General features: G+C 40.7%; 1 protein-coding gene across 1 annotated transcript; it reads right to left on the bottom strand.

The window, feature by feature from the left end:
* Positions 1–1,081: 1,081 nt before the first annotated feature.
* On the bottom strand, positions 1,082–20,908 carry dffa (DNA fragmentation factor, alpha polypeptide). Its single transcript, XM_059952240.1, has 6 exons — positions 20,729–20,908; positions 20,204–20,368; positions 9,034–9,179; positions 6,369–6,534; positions 4,527–4,666; positions 1,082–2,986 (listed from the first exon to the last, which is right to left on the bottom strand). Exons 1-6 carry the CDS (start codon positions 20,868–20,870, stop codon positions 2,819–2,821), a joined length of 927 nt encoding a protein of 308 aa, XP_059808223.1. The 5' UTR covers positions 20,871–20,908; the 3' UTR covers positions 1,082–2,818.
* Between the last annotated feature and the right edge of the window lie 4 nt (positions 20,909–20,912).

Genomic DNA, 20,912 nt, shown 5'->3' with positions numbered 1-20,912 from the left:
TGCTGCTTATGATCCTGTGACACTGCCATAGTGTAGGATGGCAGCCATGCGGCTGTGGGATTAATATGGGAGAGATTTAGAGTGGTAACCACAAAGCGAGGGATATGTTTCATATCTTGCACTGGGATGCTAAATTGAGCTGATATGTTAAACGTTCAGTACACTGCAAGAAACAATACGACTCATAGGGCTATCAAAAATAAATCTTATTTATGTGTTATGTTCCACTGAAGAGTTACACAACAAACAGAATTCTGAAGAACACTTTTATTCGCTTCACAGATTAGTCCCACCACAGATGCTGGTCATATACAAAAAATACATGAGGAACTCAATAATGTCCTGGCCTGAAAGGCAGACTTTTGATGTATCTGTGTATCAAAAATATATATTTGTAAATTACATTGTAAATGCACAATTAATTTTAATTTCAAATTATTATGAGTTGAGACCTGTTCTTACCACCTCAGGTTTACTAATCTCATGACCTCATGGATTTTAAGACCTGATTTTAACTGGGGTAGTTGTTATATAGTGGAGGACTGGATCTGCATAGCATCTGCATCCTTGCAGAGTTAAACAAACTTTTCTTCATTTATGAGGCTTAATAAATGTTCCCCCATCTTCCTATATTAAGGAAACATACTCAGCGCAAGTCATTGTCATCTTCAAGGTGGAAAAATCATTTATAAAAGCAAAACTTCCTAAGCAATAGACTTTCACTCAAACACTTCCAACTTTAATGCTGTAAATTTAATTATATATAAACATCAAAACATTTTGTGAAAGAACCCTTCCTGACTTTAAACTTTACACATTAGCCAGTAATAAAACATAACACTTGTACTTTTAGAATTACAGGTAGTAATTATTTTGTGAAGGTACATTAATTTCTAAAGAGATTAACAACATTTTTAGAATTGTATTTTACCTTTTATTTTAGAAGTTCCATTCCTTAGAAAAGCAATTAAACTTTCTTATTTTGCTGTTTATTAATTAGATTTAATTGAAAAGTAATTAAGTGTGGTTAGTCTTTAATAGCAGTGATTAGTATGGACCTGCAGCTGCATCATCTGCTTAGTAAGAACCTTTTAAAAGCATCTTTTAAAATTAACTGGCTTAAATGGAATTAAAAAAACTTCTGATTATAGATAATTACAACATATATTTCTGGCAATCTCTGCTATTAACTCTTCAAGTCCTAGTGAATTTTAAGGTAAACTGAACAAGCTGCCATTTATAATTTGACCGATTAAGCACCCAGGCAAAAGTGTACACAATAAACTGTTCCACTGTGTCAAAAACCTTCCACAATCACCAAGTTCTAACATGAGACAAGGTTACATGGGCCTGAATCTGAGCATTCCAGGTCAGAGGTGCTTGAGTGAGACAGCAAGAGAGCATGGAGATTATATAGCACATTGTGCCCGCACTTTGAAAGATTGCTCAGTTAGTTCACCTCCCAACACCACTCCCCGGAAATTACCTATCTACACATAATACTCCAGGTTGTTTTGAATGTTTTCACTGAATTTGCTTCCATCACTCTCTTAGGCAACACATTTGAGATCGCAATAATTTATTCTATGAAATGGAAAAAATTTCACTGCAGTTCCCGGCATTCACCAATTACTTCAAACAAGTCATTTCTCTGACATAAGAAACTGCTGTTGACCACCTTTCTTACTGTTAACATTTTAATTCTTTTGAAATTAATGTTCCTGATACATAATGATCAAACAATAGGCACAGCCCAGCTCATGGATGAAAAATGACTTCTTGTGCTGGTGAAAAAGACTATCAATGGATTCATGCTGTTAGCTGAGACAGTAATTAGGAGCAGCAAGGGAAATTATCTTTGTCACTCAGGCAATTGATTATTACATCCAGTGGCACCTTTTAAGGTTCGGACAAAAAAAGGCCTACTATTCATTCTAGAGCAGAGATTCCCAACCTGGGGTCCATGGCATTAAAAAGGTTGGGAAGCCCTGCTCCAGAGGCACCAGCATTGCTCATGCTGGGTTGTGAAATATCTGAATTCTTCATGTTCCAGAGAACATTCACACTTTCTCTACAGCATCCATACCTCCAATGAAATCTGATTCAGTTGTAGCACCTTCTTGACATTGTCCTTTTCCACCACAGTCAGAAGATTGTTCTGCATATCCTGCTGTTAGCTTTAGTTTTAATGCACGTGGTGCTCCACTGGAAATGGTGTTGGACTCAGTAGGTGACTGAACTGATGGATGCCTGCAACTAATGTGAGCTCTCAGATTTTACTGCTGCTCTAAGTCAGCGACCAGGCTGCAACAATAAATTTGAACTAGAGTATATGAATGATCAGCTGAGCTCTCATCAACTGCATTAACATTTTTTTTGCTTAAGCTTTTCCATGTCCCTATATAAACTGAAAGCAGTAATAAATAGTAAAACATGGGTGAAGAACCTACAAATATAAGCTGGTGTGGAGGTGGGGCAGGTAAGTAAAATTTGAAAATGAAAATTTAATTACCATCCTTTGAAAAAAAAACATCATTGTGTAGTTAACTTGTGCCCTCAGGATTTAAACTGGTGAATTACTGTTTTAGTACAAAGCAGACTAAAGCAATGACTATTAACTAAGTAAAGGTCATCAACATAGTCGAGTACAAACCTATACAAAATATTTCCAGCAACACATAAATGCACATTGGTGATTTGCAATCTATCTTTAAGAATAGTAAGGAAAGGCTGAAGAAATTCAGCATCTACCAAAAGAAGGAAATGTATTGGAGTGACAGATTTCAAGCCAAATTTTGGTTGCTTGTTGGTCCAGCCTTCACTGCTTTCTTTTCTTTGAAGAATATTGGCTCAATTGTTCAAGATGCTGCACAGTGGTTGAGCGCTTCCCAAATTCCTTCTTACAGTCTTGTTGCAACTTCTTAACTTCCGCAGTGGAGCAATGCAAAGCTGATGCTAAGTTCTTTTCCTTTTCGTTTAAAACCTCCTGAAGAAGATGTCATACTCAATGAATAAGCAGCACTTGCAAAGGTTTAGAAATATAATTGCAAGCAGATTAATAAAGTTGATGTGCAGGTGGGAGCTATTGAGGATATTAAAGTTATCAGATTTTGTGTTTCTTTTGCTAAATGGAAGGGAAGGAACACTTAATTACTATGAATAAGTGAGCCAAATTATCAATTCTGAATTCCCTGGTCTGAAAAGTATTAGTAATGGCCTTTTGTAAAGACACTGCCCAGAAGGAAGCAATGGCAAACTACTTCCGTAGAATTTGCCAAGAACAACCACGATCGCTCACTTGTTAAATCACACCACCCCTACAATCTCCCTCCATATTTCTAAGTGTTGTTTGTTGTGTTCTGCTTTGTTGTGCTGTGTGTAGTTCAGCTGAGCATTGTAAGCATGCTATGTTGGCGCCGGAATGTTTGGAGACACTTGTGGGCCGCTCTCAACACAACTTTCGGGTGTCTTGGTTGTTAACACAAATGAAGCAGTTCACTTTAAGTTTTGATGTACTCATGATAAATTAACTTTAATTTTAGGGTACAGCAACTCTGTGCTATTCATCAAATTACAGAGCTTTACAGTACACTCCTCAATAGTCACATCTGGAGGATTTATCGAACTCTCACTGATTAGGTAGGACATAAAGAGAGCTGGGTCCCTTATTCTGTCTAACCGATACTTTGTCATGACAATGCCAACTGTTTGAAATAGCCATCCAATTTAGTCTCATATGACGGCCTTTTCTGCACAAAATGGAAAGCTGCCAATAGATTTAGTGAAATCTATTGCTTAGTGAAATTAATATCCTGCCATTTTCAACATGAAAACTGAAAGGCCTAGATAGAATGGACGTGTAGAGGATGTTGTAGTAGGGGAGTTGAGAACTAGAAGGCACAGCCTCAGAATACAGGACATACCTTTAGAACAGAGATGAGGAGAAATTTCTTTAGCCAGAGGGTGGTGAATCAGTGGAATTCATTGCCATAGATGGCTGAAGGCCAAGTCATTGATTTGTTTTTGTAAAGGGTGTCAAAGTAATAGGCTCCTGATTGTAAAGGGCTTCAAAAGGTTATGGGGAGGAGGCAGGAGAATGGGGTTGTGAGGGATAATAAATCTACAATAATGAAATGGCACACTGGACTCAATGGGCTGAATGGCCTAATTCTGCTCCTATGTCTCATGGATTTGATTTTGAAACACTTCATGTCTCCCACTAAAAACAAATCAAACATTGAAGCAGAGCTTGTAGATGTATAAATCTATTGAACCTAATGCAGATAAAATACATGTAGAACTCTAAACCATGAGAAAATCTGCAGATGCTGGAAATCCAGAGCAACACACACAAAATGCTGGAGGAACTCAACAGGTAGTCAGCATCTGATGAAGGGTCTCAGCCTGAAATGTTGACTGTTTACTTTTTTCCCATGGATGCTGCTTGGCCTGCCGAGTTCCTCCAGCATTTTGTGTGTGCTGTTATGTAAAATACATTTGACTGGAACTATGTGAGTTTACTGTACCTGTAGTTCCCTGCTTGACAAGGAAATCTCTGGAGAAGGCTTCTTCCTCAGGACATCAATTATATGTTGATTCAGTTGGGTAGTTTGACTGGTCGCTGCGCCAAAACTATCAACTTCTGTTTTTTCTGCAAGTGTTGCATCTATGAAGGAAGTGGTATCCCTATTTTATTAATTGCCACAAGAACACTTAATGAAACATAGAAAATATTTTTCCAGGCATGCTACATTACGTTTGGCAATAACAGTGCCAGGACATCTCCACAGTTTAAGTATGTCAGACGTTAGGATAGGTAAGTGTGGATTTTTTCATACAATTATCAGTTCAGATTAAGCTACAGGCATAATCATTCTTTCTAAGTACTTGCAGGTCAGGAGGATGAATCTGATTAATAAGTAACAAACACAAAATGCTGGAGGAACTCAGTAGGTTAGGCAGCATCTATGGAAATGAATGAATAGTCGATGTTTTGGGCTGAGACCCTTCTTCAGGTCTGAGAAGGAAGATGCCAGACAAAAAAGATGGATAGAGGGGAAGGAGGCTAGCTGGAAGGTGACAGGTGAAGCCAGGTGGGTGGGAATGGTCAAGGGATGGGGGAGGAGGAATCTGATAGGAGAGTGGGAGAAAGGGAAGGAGCGAACCCAGGGGAAGGTGATAAGCAGGTGGGAGGAAGTAAAAGGTAAGAGTAGGGAATAGAGGAAGCAGGGAGGAGGGATAAAGGAAAAAAAAAATTCGATATTCATATCATCAGTTTTGAGGCTACCCAGGTTTGCTCCTTTACCCTGAAGGTGGCCTCATCTTGGCACAAGAGGCCATGGATTGACATGTTGGAATCTGAATAATGCCATAATGAAATTTACAGCAAGAAGATAATTCTTCTTGAAAGTATTGCTCAGGGTCCTCTCACACAGCACTACAAACCGCAGAACTGAGATGAACTGTATTTGAAATCTTTATCCCAAAACAGAAGACAGTATCTTATGGCTACAAAACTTGTTAAATGGAATGTTTCAGCTTTTTCATGCTTTTGTATAGCATCTGTGCCAGGACCACCAGACTCAAAAACAGTTACTTTCCCAAAGCAGTAAGGCTTCAACACCTCCACCCACTAACCCACCCCACCACCACTACTTTATCATTTCCTGTCAGTCACCTTATGTACGGGCACTTCTGGCCCTGGTGTCACTCCATGGCCCTACAGTCAATGTACAAAGCTATCTTACGTCTTTGTACATTATTCATTGTGTTTTTTTAAAATTAGTGTTCGTTATCTTGTGCTTTCTTGCACTGCCTGAGATCCGGAGTAACAAGTATTTCAATCTCCTTTACCCTCGCGTACTGGAAATGACATTAAACAAACTTGAATCCAGACCAAACTCCCACCCTAGCTTGGAAAGCTAACTCAGAGATGCCAAGAGAAGTAGTTTGTTTTGGTTGCTAAATACCTTATATTTATTTATTTATTTCAAAATTCATTCCAGTCTGCATGATAAAAAAGCTTCGCCGATTACAGCAAAAAAATTATACTTATATACATTTGGTGACAGATAAATTAAAATTCTTCACTACTTTTCTTTACAATACCTAACCAAGTAAAGTAATATCCTAAATATTTAACAATGACAGCATCTAACGCTAAATGAATTCTCAAATAAAGAGCACAATAAAACATTCTGTAGCATGTCTCACTGCAAAGAAAGTTAAACAATTTTTTGTTAAATAGCGAAGTTTAATGTAGACTACATAATTGTTTCATAGTATCGCAAAATGTGGAGGCAAATTTTAGAAATTAAAAAATAACCAAAGAAAAACCTGTTACAAATTAATCACAGATCCAGACTAACCATCTTTATCAAACGCATTCTGGTACAATTTTAGTAGTTCTATTGCTTGGCGTTGCTCTTCTTTGGTATCGAGGGTACGTTGTAGGGAGTCCTGCATATCTTCAGCACGTTTAGGAGTTACTTCCAGTTCGACTGCCAGCTCAGCAGTTGGCACATCAATCAGTGTCTAAAATACAATAAAACAATATAATTAAAGCTATAACATTTTCTAATTAACCTACTTTAAAATAACAACTTATAGGCAAAAGCAATTAGAAACTAGAATCCCACTGAGCCCAAATTATGTCCCAGTTTCCAGCACAAACTTCAGCATATTCATCCCCAAATGGAAAAAAACTGGGTCATGAAATTTAGGCAGCAGTCCACGAACTGAGCCTTTCATGACAACATAAGAATGGGATTCTCTGAGGAGATTACTTCTCCCCCTCTTCTGAGGATCAGTCACTAGAAGATCTGTGAACAGGGCACCATGGTAGTGTAGTGGCTAGCATGACGCTAGTACAGCTCAGGGCATTGCAGTTCAGAGCTCAATTCCAGTGCCATCTGTAAGTATGTGAACACATGGGTTTCTTCGGGAAGCTCAGGTTTCCTCCCAAAGTCAAAGACATACTGGTCAGTAAATTAATTGGTTATTGTAAATTGTTCTGTGATTAGGCTAGGGTAAAATAGGTGGGTTGCTGGGTGGTGTGGCTCACTGGGCTGGAAGGGCTGTTCCCTGCTGTATCTCCAAATAAATAAAGATTTTCATCAAAGCAACCTGATGAAGTCTTAGCAGTAAAAGATACTAAGCATCAGACAATGTGAGCCACTTACTAGTTAAAATTGTACTGTTCAGATTTCTTTAACAGGGAAAGAAACAATTCACTCCCTTTAACTGCTTTGCTTCATTTATAGCCCCTCCCAGAAGAAGGTGTTGCTCTTCCATCCTGAGGTTGGCCTCATCGTGGTACAAGAGAAGTCACTGTGACACACTGCATTGTTGATGACTAATGGTCTGGTGGGAACAGATTTTCTTTCTTAATTCCCAGCATTGAGAATGTTATTGAACTGGTTCTTCCTGACCCGAAACTTAGACAGCAAGATTATAATAATTATTAATAATTAATATTATTATAAATACTAATAAATACCTTTAACAGCTCAAACAACGTTCCAGCTTTTCATTTACTTTGAACACTCTTAAATTAGCCAAAACTTGTGTTTATCAGCAAATTATTGTAGTGATATCCATTCAGCATGTTGCCCAAATTTATCATCTAACAAATTCTTCACCAACATTGGATATTCCTCTTGTAATTCAATTTTCCAATATTTGCTTGTATTTTTATATAATCACCTGCATACATGTAATTGTTCAGTGAATATTTTAGTAATTATTGTAATTTTCTGGAATCTTAGTTTTTAGCAGCGTGTGTCAGCTTGAATCTAGCTGTTAAAGGCTAACTTATCAGTGGAATTGTGTTATATCTATTCCCAGTCAACAACTTTTTTCCCCTTGTTCTTTTCTTTGTTCTCTCAGCTCCTTGTTCTTTGCCCACTCTTGTAACATTTAATAAAACTATCATAAATATTCCTGACTTCCATAGAACCTTTGGATCACAAAAGCGCATCAGGATCAAACACGTTCCTACAAGTGAAATAAATGGATTTATAGCTGAGGCATTGGAACAAGCTGTAGTTATAAAAAAAAAAGATGGGTGCAAATGTTTTGATTGCTGTGTTTCTAAGAAGACATATACTTCTTAGGTGCTAGATCAGGAATTCCCAACCTGGGTTCCACAGACCCCTTGCTTAATGGGGTATTGGTCCATAGCATAAAAAAGGTTGGGAACCCTCTACTAGATAGCTAAAAATGCTTTGGTTGACATTCATTCAAAGAATTCCCCAGACATAGAAAAGTAATGAAGGAGAAAATAGTTTCAATTTGTTGATCGGAAGTTCCAACTTTGTTAATTCGCTTGTACACCTCTTTTTGCTGAGAAAAGTGAATAATGGCATTTAGACAAATGGAAAATATCACAGTCAGTGCAGAGACAGTGTGTTTGTCCCTATGCAATACTCTTTTCCCATCTTTTTCTTATATTACCCCTTCCAGACAAACTTCAAAGTAAAGATATTAAAATTACAATGTAATAACATATGCACCTTGATATTCATTTTCTTGTATGGATTTACAGAATTTCTGAACAAATGTACATTAAAAAAATTGACAAACCAATGTGCATAAGATGACAAACTGCACAAATTAAAATTGGTCAGCACAGAAGTGTAATGGTTAGCACAGCACTTTACAGTACAGGTGACCTGAGTGCAATTCCTGTTACTGCCTGTAAGGAGTTTGTATGCTCTCCCCATGACCGCTTGGGTTTCCTCCCACAGCGCAAAGACGTACCAATTGGTAATGGTCATTGTAATTAGGCTAGGATTAAACTGTGAGAATTGCTTGGTGGTATGGCTCGAAGGGCTGGAAGGACCTATTCTGCTCTGAATTTTAATAAAATAAAAATAATACTGAGAACACAAGTTGTAAAGAGTCCTTGAAAGTGAATCTACAGGTTGAAGCAACAGTTTAGAGTAGTGGTAACGGAAGTAATCCGTGTCTCTTCAGAAGCCTGATGGTTGTAGTTTTACATACTACAATAAATTCACTAATATGGTTTCTTACCTGCAACTCAGCCTCAGACATTGTAATAATCTCAGCAAGGTTTTGTCGAAGTCGATGAGCAAGTACTTTCCAATTACTGGACGCCTCTGCAGAATCCACACAGTCAATACTACAATGAGTTCTTGTGTCCAGGACCGGCCTTATTTCTGAGGGTAAAGACAGATGTTTACTGGCAGATTATGTTAATCAAAACTTAAGAAATTCTGCAGATGCTGTAAATCTAAATGCTGGAGGAACTCCACGGGTCAGGCAGCATTTGTGGAAATGAATAAACAGTTGATGTTTTGGGCTGAGACACTTCCTCAGGTCTGCAAGGGAAGTGGGGGAAGATGACAGAATAAAAATGTGGGGAGAGAGGAAGGAATCTGATTAGAGAGGAGAGTGGACCATAGGAGAAAGATAAGGAGAGGATCTAGGGGGAGGTAACAGACATGTGAGAAGAGGTAAGAGGGCAGGATGGGGAATAAAAGAAGAGGGGAGAGAATTTTTTTTATACCAGAAGAAATCAACATTCGTGCCATCAGGTTGAAGGATACCCAGATGAAATATAAGGTGTTGCTCTTCCACCCTGAGGGTGGCCTCATCGTGGTACAAGAGCAGAATGGATCAAGAAGTCAGAACAGGAATGGGAATCACAAAGACATGGCTGCAGGGAGATCAGACTTGGGAAATGAATGTACAAGGGTATATGTGCTATCGTAGGGACAGAAATGTGGGCAGAGGGGGTGGGGTGGCCCTGTTGGTGAGGAATGAGATTCAGTCCTTTGCAAGGGGGGACATAGGGTCAGGAGAAGTAGAATCTGTGTGGATAGAACTGAGGAACAGTAAGGGCAAAAGGACCCAAATGGGTGTTGTCTACAGGCCACCAAATAATAGCATGGATATTGGGTGCAAGTTTAATAGGGAGTTAACATTGGCATGTGGCAAAGGTAATGTTGCAGTAGTTATGGGGGATTTCAACATGCAGGTGAACTGAGAGAATCAGGTTGGTGCTGGACCACAGGATAGGGAGTTTGTAGAGTGCCTACGGGATGCATTCTTGGAACAGCTTGTACGAGAGCCGACCAGGGACAAGACTATTCTGGATTTAGTGTTATGTAATGAACAGGATTTGATAAGCGATCTCGCAGTAAAGCAGCCTTTAGGAGGTAGTGATCACAATATGATAAGCTTTCATCTGCAATTTGAGAAGAATAAGGGCAGCTCAGAGGTGTCAGTGTTGCAGTTGAACAGGGGAAACTATGGAACCATGAAGGAGAAGCTGGCCAAAGTTGACTGGACGGATAGCCTAGCAGAAAAGACAGTGGAACAGCAATGGCAGGTATTCTTGGGAATAATGCACAAGGTGCAAAATCAGTTCATCCCCCAGAGAAGGAAGGATTCAAAGGGAGGGGAAAGGGGCCACAGTGGTTGACAAAGGAAGTCAGAGATAGCATAGCATTAAAAAAAAGGAAATATGATAGAGCTAAGGTGAGTGGGAGGACAGATGATTGGGAAGTTTTTAAGGAAAGCAGAACTTAACTAAAAAGACAATACGGGGAGAAAAAATGAGGTACGAACGCAAGCTAGCCAGAAATATAAAGGAAGCTAGCAAAAGCTTTTTTAGATATGTGAAGAGAAAGAAGATAGTTAAGAACAATGTTGGGCCCTTGAAGAATGAATTGGGTGAAATTATTATGGGAAACAGAGAAATGGCAGAAGAATTTAATGAGTACTTTAGATCTGTTTTCACTAAGGAAGACACAAGCAATCTCCCAGATGTATGGATGGGCCAAGGACATAGGGCGGGGGTCGGCAACCCGCGGCTCCGGAGCTGCATGCGACTCTTTTACCTCTGTGCTGCGGCTCCCTGTTGCTTTGGGAAATAATTGGTCAGTATTTAATTAAAATGTATTTTATGTTAGTTTGTTAGTTTTTGAAATGTAATTCTAAATTTGAAGATTATGGTGATCTTGTACAATCTAAATAAGACGTTGTGGCGACCCATTTCCTGGCACATCCGAACCAGCTCACAATTAGCCAGCGTTCAGGCTAAGGGAGATAGCCTACGGGGGTTTATGAGTATGTGTCTTTTGCAGCATCCGCACCCATGGGGGCCGGGTTGAGGGAGGCTTAAAAGCAAGGCTGTTTAGTTCGAATAAAGTTATTCGACTGCAGTTTACTGACTGCGTGAGCACACCGCTACAACGTGTTTTTATCGCTATTAATATACGTCACCACTGCCAATACCTGACACCCGTCAGTGCGCGATTTCTTTAATTTTTCGATCCAAGGTAGGCCAACTATGGAGAATTCTAAAAAAAGAAAAGTGACTGAAGAAAACAGAACGTTTAATGATAAGTGGACAGATTCATTTGCTTTCATTGTTGACGAGACTGGTTTACCGGTATGCTTAATATGCAATGAGAAACTAGCAAACAACAAAAAGTCAAATGTCGCAAGGCATCTCCAGAATAAACACGCAGCCTTTGCTCAAAAATATCCGGATGGAGATGAGAGAAAAAAAGCCGTTTCGGAACTGATGCGGAAGGTTGATCTGAGCAAAAATCATTTCAAGAAATGGATGAAGTGAGGAAAACCAACGACATACGCTAGTTATATTGCCACTCAGGAAATAGTCAGGCACAGGAAGCAGTTTACAGATGGTGAATATATAAAAGAATCTTTCATTAAGATTTCAGAACATCTATTCACGGACTTTAAAAACAAGAGTGAAATTGTGCAGAAAATCAGGGATATGCCCCTCTCTGCAAAGACTGTCAAAGACAGAACCATAAAAATGGCAGAAGACATCACAAGACAGCAAATTAAAGACATCAATTCAGCTGTGGCCTACTCGATTGCCTGTGACGAGTCTAAAGAAAGGTGATATTGAACAAATAACGCTGTTCTGCCGGGCCACAGGAAGAACTGATTGAGTTGATACCTCTAAAAGACCAAACATGGGGGGAGGACATCTGTGAGGCTGTCTTGAATTGTTTAAGAGCCAAAGGAATAAAGACTACCCACCTGGTGTCAGTAGCTACTGACAGGGCACCGAACATGATGGGAACGCACAAGGGATTTGTGGCTTTACTGCAGAAGTCACTGGACAGAAAGCCGCTGACTTTTCACTGCATCTTGCACCAAGAGGCACTGTGCGCTCAAACATTTCCTCCGGAATGCACAGAAGTAATGGATGTTGTCATTCAGATTGTCAATAAAATAATGGCAAAAAGTTTAAATCACCGTCAATTCCGTTTGTTACTGGACGAGCTGGAAAGCGCATATTCTGATCTCCTGCTGCACAACAAAGTCCGGTGGCTGTCCAGAGGGGAGGTGCTGAAACGCTTTGTCGCGTGTCTAGAAGAAGTGAAAACTTTCCTGGGCAGCAAAGGGCTCACCTTTCCTGAGCTGTAACAGCCAGAGTGGCTGGAAAAGCTACACTTCATGGTAGACATGACAGCGCACCTGAACACGCTGAACACAGCTCTTCAGGGGAAAGGACGTACAGCCCTACACATGTTGGAGGATGTTTTGGCAATCGAGCGCAAGTTGACAGTGCTTGCCAGAGATTTACAGAAAGGCACTTTGTCTCACTTCCCCAATTTGAGAGAGTTCAAACAAGGTCACGACATGATAAATTCGGAGTATTTACATTCTGCAATCATTGCAATGCAAACATCGTTTGGGAAACGCTTCTGTGAGTTCAGAGAGGAAAAAAAACACATTATCCTTCCCGGTCACTCCCCTGAGCATCGATCCTTTCCTTCTGAATAGAACTGCATTTGCAGGTGTGAGTCAACCTGATCTTGAGATGGAACTGGCCGACATAGCCGACAAAGACATATGGGTGTCCAAGTTTAGACGCTTGACAGCAGACCTTGAAGATGTTGCCCGTCAGAAGGCTGTTCTTGCTCAGAATCACAAATGGAGTGATATTGAAAACCTCAGAAAACCGGACAAACTTGTGTTCGAAACATGGAAAGCTATCCCCGACATTTATGTAAACATTAAAAAGTACGCGCTTGGAGTCCTGTCGATCTTTGGATCCACAATGTATGTGAGCAGGTGTTCTCCAACATGAACTTTATTAAAAACAAACATCGTGCACGCCTCACAAATGACAGCTTGTGATCCTGTGTAAAGATGAAGGTGACGTCATACAGCCCTAATGTGCAGACACTGTGCGCTGAGGTCCAGGAGCAGAAATCTCATTAACCAAGTATGATAAATATTTTAATTGCCTATTATTTTACATTTATTCATATTTTTTCATTGTTCAGTGAAATAGTCCTTTTATTTTTCAGGTTGACAGCTGGCTGACGTTAGTTTTGGTTTGCTGCTGGCGGAAAATTTAAGTTCGGCGTTTTTCATAAATACAAGAAGGACTCAAATAGACATTGAGTATTTTACTTTAAAGTAACCTTCAACTCAACGTCTTTTTTTCGGAGTTCAACATGTTTTTGTTGCATGCAGAAATGTAATTTTGTTTTCTCTGCAGGAGTTCATCAATTTCATAAATGCAACACATTATAGTTTGTTTATACATAGCATAAAGGCAAAAAAAAACGTTGTATGCAGTGTTATTTCATTTTAAATGTCAAACGGGTTTTGTGGCTCCCAGTGTTTTCTTTTCTGTGGGAAAGGGGTCCAAGTGGCTCTTTCAGTGGTAAAGGTTGCTGACCCCTGACATAGGGTAACAGAGGAAATGAAACAGATTGACATTTGGAAGGAAACGGTGATGAGAAAACTGATGGGACTGAAGGCTGACAAATCCCCAGGTCCAGATGGTCTGCACCTAGGGTACTAAAGGAGGTGGCCCTGGAAATTGCAGATGCATTGGTAATCATTTTCCAATGTTCCTTAGATTCAGGATCAGTTCCTGAGGATTGGAGAATGGCTAATGTTATCCCACTTTTTAAAAAAGGAGGGAGGGAGAAAACAGAGAACTATCGACCTGTCAGCCTGACATCGGTGGTGGGAAAGATGCTAGAGTCCATTATTAAGGATGAAATAGTGGCATATCTAGATAGCAGTGATAGGATTGGGCCGAGCCAGCATGGATTTACCAAGGGTAAATCATGCTTGACTAATCTGTTGGAGTTTTTCGAGGATGTAACCAGGAAGTTAGACGGGGGATATCCAGTGGATGTAGTGTACCTCGATTTTCAGAAGGCATTTGATAAGGTCCCACATAGAAGATTGGTGGGTAACATCAAAGCTCAGGGCATTGGGGGGAAGGCATTGACATGGATAGATGGTTGGCAGATAGAAAGCAAAGGGTAGCGGTGAATGGGTGTTTCTCAGAATGGCAGGTGGTGACTAGTGGGGTACCACAGGGCTCGGTATTGGGACCACAGCTGTTTACCATTTACATTAATGATTTGGATGAAGGCATAAAAAATAACATCAGCAAATTTGCTGATGATACTAAGCTGGGTGGCAGTGTGACATGTGATGAGGATGTTAGGAGAATTCAGGGTGACTTGGATAGGCTGGGTGAGTGGGCAGATACTTGGCAGATGGCGTTTAATGTGAATAAGTGTGAGGTTATCCACTTTGGGAGTAAGAACAGGGAGGCAGGTTATTATCTGAATGGTGTAGAGTTGGGTAAGGGAGAAATACAAAAAGATCTCGGAGTCCTTGTTCATCAGTCACTGAAGGTGAATGAGCAAGTGCAGCAGGCAGTGAAGAAGGCTAATGAAATGTTGGCCTTTATTACAAAGGGAATTGAGTACAAGGAAATCCTCTTGCATTTGTACAGAGCCCTGGTGAGACCACACCTGGAGTATTGTGTACAGTTTTGGTCTCCAGGGTTAAGGAAGGACATCCTGGCTGTAGAGGAAGTGCAGTGTAGATTCACGAGGTTAATTCCTGGGATGACTGGACTGTCTTACGCAGAAAGGTTAGAGAGACTGGGCTTGTACACACTGGAATTAAGGAGATTGAGAGGGGATCTGATTGAAACATATAAGATTATTAAGGGATTGGACAAGATAGAGGCAGGAAATATGTTCCAGATGCTGGGAGAATCCAGTACCAGAGGGCATGGTTTGAGAATAAGGGGTAGGTCATCTAGGACAGAGTTAAGAAAAAACTTCTTCTCCCAGAGAGTTGTGGTGGGGTCTGGAATGCACTGCCTCGGAAGGTAGTGGAGGCCAATTCTCTGGATGCTTTCAAGAAGGAGCTAGATAGGTATCTTATGGATAGGGGAATCAAGGGATATGAGGACAAGGCAGGAACAGGGTATTGATAGTAATTGATCAGCCATGATCTCAAAATGGTGGTGCAGGCTCGAAGGGCCGAATGGTCTACTTCTGCACCTATTGTCTATTGTCTAAAATGCTTGGCCTCACTTTGGTGGATGGAGCGGAGGTGACCGACGAATCGGTCCCCCACTTTACGATGGGTCCTGATTCATCAATTCTATTATCAATTGTGTTATTGGAACAACTTTGGGCCCCTTATTCAGGAAAGGATGTGCACTGACATTGGAGAGGATTCAAAGAAGCTTCACAAGAATGATTACAGGAATGAAAGGGTTATTGCATGAGAAATGCTTGATAGTTCTGGATCTATACTTGCTGGAATTTTCAAGAATTGGGGGAGGAGTGGGGGTGGAATCTCACTGAAACCTATCAAATTGAAAATGAAACGTGTCAAAGGAATGGTCAGGAGGAAGAGTATAGGAAACTGATACAGGACTTTGAGATATGATGCAACTCAAACTACCTGCGTCTCAAATATCACCAAGACCAAGGAGATGGTTGTGGACTTTAGGAGACCTCGGCCTCATATGGAGCCAGTGATCATTAATGGAGAATGTGTGGAGCAGGTTAAGACCTACAAGTATCTGGGAGTGCAGTTAGACGAGAAGCTAGACTGGACTGCCAACACAGATGCCCTGTGCAGGAAAGCACAGAGTCGACTGTACTTCCTCAGAAGGCTGGCATCATTCAATGTTTGTAGTGAGATGCTGAAGATGTTCTATCGGTCAGTTGTGGAGAACGCCCTCTTCTTTGTGGTGGCGTGCTGGGGAGGCAGCATTAAGAAGAGGGACGCCTCACGTCTTAATAAGCTGGTAAGGAAGGTTGGCTCTGTTTTGGGCACAGAACTGGAGAGTATGACATCGGTGGCAAAGCAGAGGGCGCTGAGTAGACTACGGTCAATCATGGAAAACCCTGAACATCCTCTGCACAGCACTATCCAGAGACAGAGAAGCAGCTTCAGCGGCAGGTTGCTGTCAATGCAATGCTCCTCAGACAGGATGAAGAGATCATTACTCCCCAACGCCATTCGGCTCTACAATTCAACCACCAGGGGCAAGACATGTTAAGTGCCGGGGTTAGGACTGAGCTTAAGTTACCACTCAATGCATTTTAGTAAACTATTTAAGAACTTTTTAAAAGCTATTTATTAATGCTTTTTGGGAGGGTGATTTTAGATGCATATCATATTTATACTGAGTTAAATACTGTATGTAATTAGTTTTGCTACAATAAGTGTATGGGACACTGGAAAAATGTTGAATTTCCCCTTGGGGATGAATAAAGTATCTATCTATCTATCAAATGCTGAATGGCTGAGTTAGAGTGGATGTGGAAAGGGTGTTTCCTAGAGTGGGGGGGATCTAGGACCACAGGACACAGTCTTAGAATAGAGGGACGTCCATTTAGAATGGAGATGAAGAAGAATTTCTTTAGCCAGAGCAGGGTGAATCTGGGGAATTCATCACCACAGACAGCTGTAGAGGCCAAGTCATTGGGTATACTTAAAGGACTCTGGTGGAGTACTTTGACAAATGGTGCAAATGGAATCATCTGCAGCTCAACATCAGTAAGACAAAGGAGATAGTGATGGGCTTTAGGAAAAGTAAGCCTGCTTTGGAAACCTGTTACTATTGATGGAGGACATGGATGTGGTGAGGACCTACAAATACTTGGGGGGTGCACCTGGATGACGGACTTGAGTGGAGCACCAACGCAGAGGCTGTGTACAAGAAGGACCAGAGTCATCCTGAGGAGACTGAGGTCCTGTGGAGTATGCAGGCCTTGATCTACCAGTCTGTTGTCACCAGTACAATCTTCCATGCAGTGCTGTGCTGGGGCAATGGCATCAACACGGGTGATGCCAACAGGCTTAATAAAATGATTAGAAAGGCTGGCTCTGTTATATGAGTCAAACCGTACACACTGGAGGCTGAGGCAAAAACAAAGGACCCTATGGAAAATCCTGGCAATTCTGGACAATGTTTCTCAGCCTCTGCATGCCACCTTGGCTGAACAGTGGAACACTTTTAGTAATAGACTAAGACAACTGCACTGATGCAAAGGGCACTATAGGGGGTCATTCTTGCCCTCTGCCAGTAGGCTCTGTGAGTCAACCTATACCGGGGAAGTGATAACCCCCTCCCAGTAGACTGTGGTAACTTATTTTTTTAAACATTCTTTTGGCTTCTCTTCTAACGCTTATATCCATGCGCTTGTGATGCTACTGTGACACTGTAATTTCCTTTGAGATCAATAAAGTATCTATCTAAAGCAGAGGCTGATAGTTTCTGATCAATATGGGCATAAAAGGTTATGTGGAGAAGGCAGGAGAATGGGGTTGAGAGGGTAATAAATCAGCCATGATAGAATGACAAAGCAGACTCGATGGACTGAATGGCCTAATTCTGCTCCAATGTCTTAAGGAAATTATTCAACATCTAACTCATGGGAGATCCTGATTGTATAGGGATAAACCAGGAAGCAAGCTTGGACACAAACTGTCAGTGCAGATCAGCTGTCGAATACTGATGAAGAGGGGTGGGTAGGCCGCCATAAAGGTGCAACGATTAGAGTCATGGCCTCTTGGTGTCAGGGATATGGCTCAATGCCACCTTCTGCTATCTGTGTGGAGCTTGCACCATCTCCCTGTGATCATTTGGATTTGCTCTGGGAACCCTACTTTCTTCACACCTGATTTGTAGGTTGGTAGGTGTGTTGGCCAATGTAAATTGCTCCAAATGCAAAACCGGGTAGAGTCTATGAAAATGCGGGCAGAATATAAAAAGGATTAATATAAGTTTAGCGTCAATGGGTGATTGCTGGTCAGTGTGGATTTGATGGGCCGACATAGTGAGTCACAGTTTGCTATGACTGACAATGAAAGGGTGAAATCTGCAGCATGAGCAAGGAACCCTCGAACATGGAGCTCTGTGTGCACTTTTGTGAACGCTGATTGTGGAATCAGCCCACAAATGGCAGTTCCTAGGCGTGGCTCAATCACGTTTGCAAGTTTGAATTTCAAATTTAACACCAGAGACTTGTGCAAAAGTCTGATTTTGAAGGAATACAGCACAGATGGAGTAGTCATAGTTTGGATGAGTTCTTTTAACATGATCAGGCACATATAAAAGACCATATAAAGTATAGTGGATTCCAACTAATTGGCCTTCAGTTAACTGGGGCAGCTGCTTATTTGGGACAATGTGCTGCTTAATTAGGGCCGGAGACTGTTGGCCAACTGTTTCAAACCAGCATCTGATGCGTGCACTATACCATGCTTAGAGCACAGTTTTTAAATAGCATCAGTTGCATATGCTAGTGTCAAAAAGTAGTGATTTCTGTCACTGATAGTTGGTGAGAAATAAGCAGTAAGACAATTCAGAACTGTTTGGCTCACTGTAGTTTCAAGCATTCAGGCTCAGAGGTGTCAGAAATATCTGGGAGTAGAAATGAAACGCTCTCACAACTTCAACAAGTTAACATTGAAGAATTTGAAAGTATCGACAATCATCTTGACTGTTACAATGAAATTGAAGATTTGTAGGTTGCAATCATTGACAGCATTGTATGAAGGTAGTTCATTATTTAAATCATTTGCATTGCTTTTGTTCATTTACAGTCAAAGGAATGGTACAGTGTATACTTGACAAATTCTTATATTGATAACAATTAGGAATTAATACAGTTTTATAGTACTGTTGTAGTATTGATAATGTTCTAATTTGTTTTGCATTTCATTTAAATATATAATTTGATACTTAGTTAAATGGTAGTTTATCCTTTTTTAAATATACCTTTTTAACTATTTCCATGAAAGTTTGGCTAATTAGGGCAGCCACTTAATTGGGCCATAATGTACTAACCCCAATTAACTGGAATCCACTGTATTTTGAAGAGATGCAAATATAACCTGGCTCATATTTATCACCTTTCTGCATTACAATCATATTGATTATTTAACTGGTTATTATTAAGTTTATTTGCCAAAATAAATTAATTGTTCTGTAATGTTAGCACAGTGGCTGTAAAGTGTTTTAAAATGCTTGGTATATCTTGAATGTGCTTTAGAAATGCAGGTCTTTCTTACCGGATAAAGTTGCCTCACCACATGATACTTTAAATGTTTTTCCTTTACTAAATTCTGACCTTTAAGTCTCACAATGTTCAAAATTCAAGAGTCAAAGTAAATTTATCATCAAGGTAGAGCTATGTCACCATATACAAGCTGGAGATTTTTTTTTCTTGCAGGAATACTCAGTAAATCCAATAACCATAATATAAACAATGGAAGACTGCACCCAACAGGGTGGACAACCAGTGTGCAAAAGACAACAAGCCGTGCAGGTACAGAAGGGAAAAAATTAATAATAAATAAAAAATAAATGTCGAGAGCATGAGATGAAGAGTCCTTGAAAGTGAGCCCATAGGTTGTGGGAACAGTTCAGTGATGGGGCAAGTGAAGCTGAGAGAAGCTGTCCCCACTGGTTCATGAGCCTGACGGTTGAGGGGTAATGTTCAACTCTGGGCACTGATTAATTCAAAGAACCACTGAAATGAAAAGTTGAAACCATCCAGCTACAGGCCTTCCAAGATTCTTTCTGATATTACCACTACATAATTCATATTACATAACATGCTGTAACGTAGCGGTTAATGCAATGCTATTAAAGTGGGCGCTCGAGTTCAATTCCTGCAACCTCCATACGTTCTTTCTGTGGGAGCCTGGGTTTCCTCTGTCAGTTCAAAGATGTACTAGTTAGTAGCTTATTTGGTCATTCTAAATTGTTTTGTGATTAGGCGAAGACTAAATCGATGCATTGCTGGATGGCGCAGCTTGGGGGGTTGGAATGGCCTGTTCTGCGATGTATCTCTAAAAGAAATTAAATACGCTCGCAACACCTCTCCCAAGAACAGCTTACCAACATCTTGTGGCATCCATTTTTCACCAGGACCAAGGATCATAAACTTTGTGTTTATTGGCAAGTGCTCAAAGTAATCTTCTTCATCAACAATTGTTCCATCTTCTTCTAGCACAACAGTACAGGTTCGTGGGTCATGTTTGTCCAGCCCGAGTTTTTGCTTTCCTAAAAACATTTTAAGAAAAAAAAACTTTTGACCACTCTTCACTGTAACGTCACGTTAGTATTCAGGAGTACTAATTAAATGCACTTTTGAATAGGTTTTGCTACATATGTCTTGTTGATTACACCCACTTAATGATTCAGGAAGTTTCTTCCTCTCGCCATCAGATTTCGAAACGGTCCACAAATCAACGAGCGTATTACTTGTCGTTAATAGTAAGTCGATGCCTTTGCGCTGTACTGCTGCCAGAAAACAACAGATTGCATGCCCCGTACCGAGTCGGTGATAAGGAACCTGAGACTGGGGCAGTGGCCGTACCTCGACCCCGAGTGCGCGCAAACGTAGGCCCAATCCAATCCTACCTTTGGCTACTAGATCCTTCAAGGACAATACGGCCACGCCGAAAGTCTTCCAACGGTTTGAGTCGCAGATTTTACACACGAAGTCCTTCTGCGGATTTCGGCTGGAACTCAAGGGCCGGCTCGGAGAACACAACGCCGCCATTATTGCGATAGTGGCCACAATCGACGCGCCTGCGTATTCACG

This window comes from Hypanus sabinus, chromosome 27 (assembly GCF_030144855.1).
Source record: "Hypanus sabinus isolate sHypSab1 chromosome 27, sHypSab1.hap1, whole genome shotgun sequence".
In the NCBI taxonomy this organism is placed as follows: Eukaryota; Metazoa; Chordata; class Chondrichthyes; order Myliobatiformes; family Dasyatidae; genus Hypanus; species Hypanus sabinus.
Note: the sequence above shows the minus strand (reverse complement) of the source record. Positions and strands in the feature narration are given on the sequence as shown.